Raw genomic sequence first — 9129 nt, forward strand, 5'->3', positions numbered from 1 at the left:
TGTTGTTGGAGTATATATAATGCTTATTATAAATTGGAAAAATAATTGTTCCAACATTGGTAAATATAGATTTTCGAAAATAAAATTTATTAATAAAAATTTATCAGTTTCTTTTTTTATATTCGCGAATCGTGACGCAATCTTTCTTCAGTCTTTTCTTCTTTTTCTCGACAGGCAAGAGCGGGAAAGATAAAAATTCTTGACGGGAGGTCCACGCCATCAAGGCAATACGTCATACTCGGTGGGTTCCTGGAAGAGGCGAGAATGTTCTCGTGTCCTTTTTTCTCACTTTATCGATTACGGCGCGATAAAAGCGCTGCGAGATATCTGCTTCCTCTGTCACTGTGTGACAAAACAAATTAAGGCTCGCATCGTGAGTGAAATAACGGAGGGCGAGTAACGGCCCGCCTGCGAGATATTAAAAGTATAGTTTTATTCTCAACCCATAAAATTAAAGAAAAGTCACGTTTGGCGGAAAAATAAATAAACTGACGAGAACTTTTATCAATCTTTAATTACAGATTGTTTTTTAGAATATTTTCGCATTTATTTTTTTTCCTTTTTATTTCTTTTTTTATTTTATATTCGCTTGTAAAATGTGAACAAATTTTTTGTAACACATTTTGACTTTTTTTTTATTAAATCTTTTCTTTTATTAAATTCCTTATTAAAGGTGCGTTATTTAATTTTGTGATAAAAATTATGAATAATAAAAATTGAAAAAACTGGAATTTTTAAAGTCAATTTTTAAATAAATTGAAAGGAATTAGACTCTATATGTATTAAACAATACGACAAGAAACTAGCGATTAAGGGCCACAGCGGATGGTAATGCCTAAAAATTCTTTAATTGTACCCGAAAATTTAAACGAGAATGAGGCATATATTTTATTTGGTGCATTTACCAAGATATAGATTCTCATTTTTGAGAATTCTATAAACCCTCTTTACAATTTTTAAAGTCAAATAGTTAAAAATGTGCAGAATATATTTTTATTAACTTTTTTTAATTTAGTTTTAAAAAAATTCATTATTTTTTCGAGATAAACTTCATTTCATTAATGTTTCAGACTAGAAACCTCTTTATGGCTAATGTAATTGTAACGGCGAGGATGAGTCTGCATTTTTCAAGGACGACATGATGAAGATGAGGAATAACATGGGCGGCAATATAATTTTCTACATCCTATATCAACATCCATTGTACGTTTTCCACCAGCTTGATGGACTCTCAAATTTCGTTAAAAGTCTCTTGCTAATGTTACCATAAAAGCATCTCAAGAAACTTTTAAGCTCCGTTCTGCTTTCGCACGCTTCGTTTGCAATTGTTCGAAGCTTTCTTATACCTACGATCGACAATATTTGATTGTTATAGTGCTGTTTGATATAGTGCAGATATCTCGTGAGATTTCCTGGATACAATTCTTGACTGATATAATAATTTTCAGAAAAATCATCTTAACTAAAACCAGATGTGAAGCGGTTCTCTGGAAATGTTCTCTGGAAATGTATGGCAATCGACATCTTGATCAAGGCTTTGTGATGAATGACAAAGGAGAATAATGCTTTTACATAACGGTGAGTAACCGTACGAGGGTCGGATGAGTACGGCTAATCCATCCTTCCAGTTTTGTATTTTCACAGTACATCAAACACAGGGATCTCCGCATTTCTGGGGGATTGACCATCTCTTTATTGAAATTGACCGATCAATCCGTCTGTTGCAATACTATCGATTTGCTTCAAATAGATAATTGCATAAATACAAATGCGATAATTGCATAAATAAAATTATCGTTCAAAGATATATCATTTTATATTGAACTATCTTAAAAAAATTGTATACATAATTTTTATGTGTATAATATATTTATCTATGTATAAGTTTCATATAAGAATTTGAATATCTTTTAGCAGCCATTCTCTAGCTCTATATTTTTGTTAGTGAAACTGTCAAAAGAAAATACTAATTTTTTTGGAAATGTATGCATTTGTGTGAATGCATTTTTTATTATACTAGACAACGCAAAGCGCGCGCCATTTATTCCCTTTTATTATATATATATTTCTCAAAATTTGTAATAATCGCAAATGACAGCTGCTCACAACATGAATTGAGCACAATAAAAGAACCAATCAGCATCGCGGAAAAACGGCAACAGCGTCACATGCCTTTTTTCATATAGAATATTTTTATATATTAAACTTAAGTTTCATTAAATTCTATTAATTAAACAATATAGTTACTCTTTTAATTTTACAAGTTTTGTAAAAATATTTTCAATTGCTTATAATTTATAAATTATTGATGTAATCGACATGTTCATTAAAAGAAAAATTGCTTTTATAAGAATATAATGATTTTAGGACGTTGTATAAGAAATAATGTTCCGTCGAAAAATTAATGGAAAAAATTAGCACAAAATACTTTTTCGATTATTCGATGTTTACAAATTTTCTCGTGTGTATAAGGATATTTGTTTAAACTCGTTTTCTCTATTTTAGGAATAGTAATGGGATTAAATGCATGCTGATTAAATAAATTTTCGTGACAAAGAGTCTCTTCATTCCGTCATCTCTAGAATTCAACGCTTTTCGACGTACGAATCAAATTTTCAATCTTTGTCCCGAGGGAACTCGCGACTCTCGCATCTCTGCTGTGCTCCTTGAGATAAGTGTGATACACCAGCTTCGTGAAAGAAATATCGATTCGATATACGACGGACATTATCGCGTTTCCCAGGAGTCACCTAACGTAGAGACAGCGGGTAATAAAGGAAGACGCGTCAGAAAGATAGACATGGCGTCGACATCATCCTGCAGTGGGTTGGTCGCACGGCTGGTGGAGAAATGGCGGAATAATTTTGGCGATATTTTTAATAAGGAATTTTTTGCAAACTGTTGAAAAAAGAGGACATGCATATACATTTCTTTTGAAAAGTATCTCTATAAGAGGCTTATGGTCTTTATCTCCAAGATGTATTAATGTAGTAAGTAAGTAAGTGTATGTATGTGACGACCACCCAGGTGTATGTATATACCTCATTGTGCGCTCCAGGAAAAATGCAGGGACATAGAGACGTATTCGGTGTCGTCGTGGGATCTGCGAGATAGACCCTAAGGTATTGTTAATACTAGTAAAGTATTATTAATTTAATTTTGAGAATATAACGTCGATCTCTCTCTTCAAGATCATTATTCAAGTTCTATATGTATATATTACTTTTTTATTCCTCGTATTTTAAAAACAGTTTAATTGTGGAAAAAATATATCTTCTCTTTTCTTTTTAATTTTCCTTTCTTTATGTTCTTCTAAAAAAGAGAAGTCGTGATAATATGAAAAAATTAATAACTTGGACTTATGTGAAAATAAAGATTAATTCATCAATTAATTTGGAGATTTTAATAAATCAAGCATTTTATTTTTGTGTTAATGTATTGTCAGTATTACGTAATATATCAACGTTTGTTATTTGATGAGAATTTTATGGAAATTCCTAGAATGTGGTTTATCGATCATAATCATTCATTGCTTCGAGTGTTTGTTGTAGGCCCGCGCGGAGGATTGTCATGAATCATGTCAAGTTCATCTTTGGATGGAGGATCACAAAGAGTTAATGGATATACATATATCGGTGCACTCATCATCAGAGAATCTGAAAAAGATTAACGAGCTGTCGTATATTGATATTAAACATATTGATTAAAGCCAGTAATCACGTCCCATCGGTGATTCCAGTTAGAAGCAGGTTTACAAAGCGAACAGTTTTTTTTGGAAAAAAATATTAACGCGCAAGGGAATCACACAACACATACTTACAGTACGGTCCTGCAAAAGTGGACGCACACACATGTGGTCCTGCACAGAGATCCTGCGTGAGTTTCGGGCAAGAGCTAAGTAAGCGCGGGAGATATCTCTCTCCCTGTTTTACACGCGGGTGTGTGTAAGAGACGGATATACATCTACAACGAGGAAATATCTCTGTGTGTGTGAGTAGGTAGATAGGTATGAACCAACGAGCGTTCTCCCTTTGTTATACAGGGTGGTCCGCTGAGAAGGGCAAAGAATGGCACATTCGTTACATATGGTCAGGAAAGAGAATGCATGATAAAATTCATTCTAGCAAAGTTTTGTTAAAAAAGAACTTTGTTTAAGATGAACAAAGTCAGTTATTTTCTTCTTATCTTATATGTCAAATATAGTTTAAAGAAATTGCACATATACGCTTATTTATGACATCTTTTGAAATTTGCTAGATAAAAAATATATAAGAATTCTCTTTCCGAGATCTAATTCACTATTATAATTTTGATATTAATATTATCATAATTTTTAGGGCACACAAATTGAGCCTCATTCTCGTCGCAAAATCATCTTCGAATTCCGCAGAAGATAACGAACGAATGGTTTTCGACAAGGACACTCTGTATGTGCATGCAACGCAGGCGCAGGCAGCTGTCACCTTACACCTATAGAGAAGGAGGAGGTGGTGGCGGCGGCGGCATGGGGCTGCGGCGGCCATTCTCAACTTATCTCTAGGATCTTTGTAAACATGTCGTGAAATCCGAGTATTCCGACAGTGGCGTAGATCACGGGGTGGAAAGGATCTATCGCTGAAGGCAAAGAATTAAAATTGAAAATCCGTCCCGAAAATTTAATTTCGACCCCCAATTAAATGCCTCAATATCTCATCTCTGTGCTTATTCGCACGCATCCGATTTTTTTCTAGAGCGGCGCGAAAAATTCATTTTCACTACCGACATTTATGCGTAATTATCGCAATCGCATAATAATCTTTGATGCCCGAAGATGAGGGTCCTCGCAGCGTTGCGACGACGCATGTGGTTCCCCTGACAACCGGGATCGTCAGTGGCAGCGTCACTAAATGGAGAGCGCATCTTTGTTCCGTGCTAATAAAAAGGACACGTTTGTGGACATCTAATGTCCTAGCGGTCCTAGTTTAGAATACATCGCTCAACGAAAATTAGACATAGGAATTGGAATATTACATATACTTAAGATTTTATTAGAGTATTTTAAGGTGTATTACATATACCTAAGATTTTCTATTAAAAAATAAGATTAAAAAATTCCCTTAAATGTTACGCGCGCGGGATTATTAAGAGCGTCCGGTTTTTCACGCATTAATCCTTATAAATGCAAATGAATAACAAATTTGTACATTTATTTTCTTTGAAAACAAATTTTAATGTAACGTTTAACTATCAGTCGTGGAAAACCTGAAAAATTAAGATGTAAAAAAAAAAGATGATATTTAATAAAATCTTTACTAGAAAAAATGTTGTGATTTAAAGTCGATAAAATATATTCATAGATAAAATTCATTTATGTATTTTTTTGAACATATATTCCGTTTATTCGTAGTAAAATTAATATTCTGAATTAATATTCAAATTTTAATATATTGGAAAATATAATTAATTGCCGATATCATCTTTTTTAATCAGTTCATTTTTTTGTATTGTATTCATAGAGTTAGTTCTTCGTAAATAATAAACGAATTAAAATCAAATACGTAGTAAGAGAAGACCTATTAAGACATTGAAAATTAATGCTTGAATCTTCAAAATTGGAAAATGTTTTAAAATTTTGAAATTCTTTTTTACATCTCATCCTATTTTAAATAAATTTTAATTTCGGCAAAAAATGTACAGATAACCTTCATAATTTAAAAAAAAAAATCAAAAGACAATTACGTATATATACATATATATGTGTGTATAAATAGATTATAAATTTATAATTTATAATCTATGTATAATTTATAAATATATAATTTCTCAATATATAGTTTATAACTATGTGTACATATCGTGTGTATAATTTCTTTATAATTTTATTACGTGACTATTTTTTTTTATAAAATTCTTTTTCTCATAAAATAGATGTTATATACAAATTGGTTTAATGTAAAGCACAATGCTTGTATAATTAAGTAATGCCCTCATTGTTATTAAACAATTATAAATACTATATAGCTATGAGCATGTGATATAATTGAGTTTTATTATACAAAGAGAGAAAAAGATTATTGTTAGCAAATAATGGCAACATAAATTTTTATATGTCTAGTAAGTTTATATATAAAGTAAACATTATGCGATATCGATTAATTAATAAGTGCACAGTTATTTTTTTAACATAACGTACTCTTAACATAAATAGTATTTAATTTAACGCAAGCATATTAATGAGAATACATATAAACGCATTACATGACATTTCGAGGCTATTGTAAAGATTCTGAGTTTCACTCAGAACTCGCTGGACAACAACCGCAGTAACGTGAAATATAATACAAGCTACACCAGCCAGTCCTAAGCTCAGCCATGCGAAGCGGGCAGCCAGCAGCTAAGGAACGCGACGTACGAATCAGATTACATCTTGCGTTGACTGCTTATCTTTATTCTTCACCTTACATCGCCTCGATTCACCTCATTTCGCTTCAGTGACCAACCCTTCGATTAGCATCTTATAACATGGCGTTCGAACATGATTATGTGAATAAAAATTCTTGAAATTTTCATATATTGGTAAAATTTTTCAGAATTAAAATAATTTTAGGATAATTAGATTAATCACGAAAGATGGAAAGAAATTAATACATATAGTATATAATTTTCTGTAAAATTTATATTAGAAATATACAATATATTCAGAATATATATAATATATATTCAGAATACACAAAACACATGAAAGATTGAAGATTACTGACATACATAAAAAGTAAAAAAAAAAACCTTATCAAATAAAAATTTAATATTCTTTCAAATCCTTCTTGCATATTTGATTAAAATAAAATTATTATGAATTAATTACATCAATTATTGTAGATTAATTACAAACAATTTCTGTAATATTATTTTGCTTAAAAAGAAAGACAGATATATATGTATATTCTAAGTATATATATGTATGTATCTAAAACTGAATATTAATCATCCAATAATTACAAATACAGAGCAATATATATACACATACACACATATATATATATAATTTAAAACTTTTCTCATATTATTTATATCTTAATAATCTTATTAATAGTCAATATATTAATGCATTATTCAGTATCTGCACCAGAAGTTTGTAAGAAAACTGGAGTTTGGGCGCTCTGTGCAACTTGTATCAATTGCGGTTGAGTTTGTATAGGAGCCGTTTGTATTATAATTGGTTGGTTGCTCCCACCTTGTACTTGCATACGAATCATTTGTAATTGCTGGGGAGTCAACTGAATCTAAAAAGAAAGTGATGAAAAATATGTAAAACATGCAAAACATAAAATTAGGTAGATATTTTATAAAAAATTTATATTTACAGGTATCTGTTGAATTTCACCACTAGGAGTGACAATTTGCTGTACGATTTGTATCCCACCAGTCTGAGTAGTGGGTGTTTGCTGTGCTTGCTGCAATTGTATAATTTGTTGGCCAGACGACTGCTGTGGACTTTGAACCGTAACTGCTTGAGTTGTACTTGTATTAGTAGTCTCCTAAAATTGATAAAATTATAAATACACATATCAATAAAATATATATGAAATTTATATGAATTAATAAAAATAAGAAACAATATACCTGTTCTACTGGACTACCAATATTAATAGTCTGAATTTGTCCACTAGAAGGTTGTACAATCTGTATAGGTTGCGTAGTTCCACTACTACTCTGTACACCCTGATTTGCTGAAGCTTGTTGTTGCGCCAATTGAAAATAGTAATGAACTTGATCAGAGTTCATAGATGTACGTACAGTGGCCTCATTTTGTGCTTTGCTTTGTTTTATTTCATCTCTAGGCACTATATCTATGAGAAAATCAAACTGATCATATTTTGTAACTGCCATTGCAATATCATTCCTTTGTAAAGTTCTTCTTTTGTTGTCTTCTGTATGTACCCAAGCTCTTAGAGTTAATTCGTGTATAAAAATTTCTGCTGCTTTAGCAAAAAGCATGGGAGCTTCTGCACTTATCATCTTAACATCTCCATCTAATTTCATAATCTTTTTTATCCTCGCCAGTGGTAAAGATTGTGTTTTAAGGTCCATCTAAAAATATTTATATATTAGGTATTGAAAAGGATTCAACTTTTTGGATTATTATAGTTTTGTTGTAGTTTACTATAGATTTACTAACTGTTGTAATATTTTTTATTTCTTCCATAACTTTTGGCCAGAAATGGGTCAATGCTTGTTGGGCTTCAGAATTGCCCGGCGAAGCAATTTGTAGATCTCCATTTGAATCACCTTCTATTTCACTATCTTGATTTCTGAAAACAACAATATATAAGATTTGCAAGTTTGTTTTGGCTCTACCATTTCAGAAACAAATAAGGAAAAATAGAAAAATATATGTAATTAAGTCAGAATTAGATTTATTAATCTATCAACTGTATTATTTTTTTTTTGTACACATGGTATACATAACTGTTAATTTTAAGATATATCAAGTACAAAAACGTCTTAACTTAAAAATGATAGAAGTTTACTTACGAATTTAGGAAAAACACAGACATTTTTGCAGCTGTTGCTTGTTTTTATATAAAGGTATTGTTTGATTATATTGTTGCAAAAATTACAAAATATATCCTGTAGTCCATAACGTCCATCAATATATAGAATGGGCTGCTAATGGAAGGGGAAGAGGAGCCGCACGAGTAGAGTGAGAGGCAGATAATATGAGGTCACGTTCCGTCTCTTTCTAATAAAGCCTGATTGGTTGGTAAACTGCTGATTTTTTACCAACCAATCAGACTTTATTAGAAAGAGCCGGAACGTGACCTCATATTATCTGCCTCTCACTCTACTCGTGCGGCTTCCCTTCCCCTTCCAACAGCATTTTATGGCTGTGTTCTAAAATTCACTGCCAGTACCGAAAATCTATAGCGTATGTCACGTAAATTATAGATTTTCAGTACTGGCAGCATATATATAGTACTTCTATATTGCCAGTTCAGTAGTAGGAATGAGCGAAAACATTACGGTGCAGACGATACTTTCTCTCTCGCACAATTGGTCTATTTTAGAACTTTTGCGCATGCGTCATATATATATATATATATATATATATATATATATATATATATATATATAGAGTGTCCCATTTTA

The 9129-nt window shown here is 31.5% G+C and overlaps 1 protein-coding gene across 1 annotated transcript; it reads right to left on the bottom strand.

The window, feature by feature from the left end:
- Positions 1 to 7032: 7032 nt before the first annotated feature.
- Positions 7033 to 8665, bottom strand: LOC105251447 (nuclear transcription factor Y subunit gamma). Its single transcript, XM_011258278.3, has 5 exons — positions 8515 to 8665; positions 8159 to 8291; positions 7603 to 8070; positions 7344 to 7517; positions 7033 to 7262 (listed from the first exon to the last, which is right to left on the bottom strand). The coding sequence occupies exons 1-5, from the start codon at positions 8535 to 8537 to the stop codon at positions 7089 to 7091; spliced, it is 972 nt and encodes a 323-aa protein (XP_011256580.1). The 5' UTR covers positions 8538 to 8665; the 3' UTR covers positions 7033 to 7088.
- Between the last annotated feature and the right edge of the window lie 464 nt (positions 8666 to 9129).

This window comes from Camponotus floridanus, unplaced genomic scaffold, assembly GCF_003227725.1.
Source record: "Camponotus floridanus strain SB8 unplaced genomic scaffold, Cflo_v7.5 scaffold1, whole genome shotgun sequence".
In the NCBI taxonomy this organism is placed as follows: domain Eukaryota; kingdom Metazoa; phylum Arthropoda; class Insecta; order Hymenoptera; family Formicidae; genus Camponotus; species Camponotus floridanus.

Excerpts from the sequence above, each read along its gene's own strand:
- LOC105251447 (XM_011258278.3), bottom strand. The coding sequence starts at position 8,537 with ATGTCTGTGTTTTTCCTAAATTC. Across the intron at positions 8,292-8,514 it reads TCTGTGTTTTTCCTAAATTC|AAATCAAGATAGTGAAATAG; the intron begins GTAAGTAAACTT and ends TGTTGTTTTCAG. Across the intron at positions 7,518-7,602 it reads TTGGTAGTCCAGTAGAACAG|GAGACTACTAATACAAGTAC; the intron begins GTATATTGTTTC and ends TATCAATTTTAG.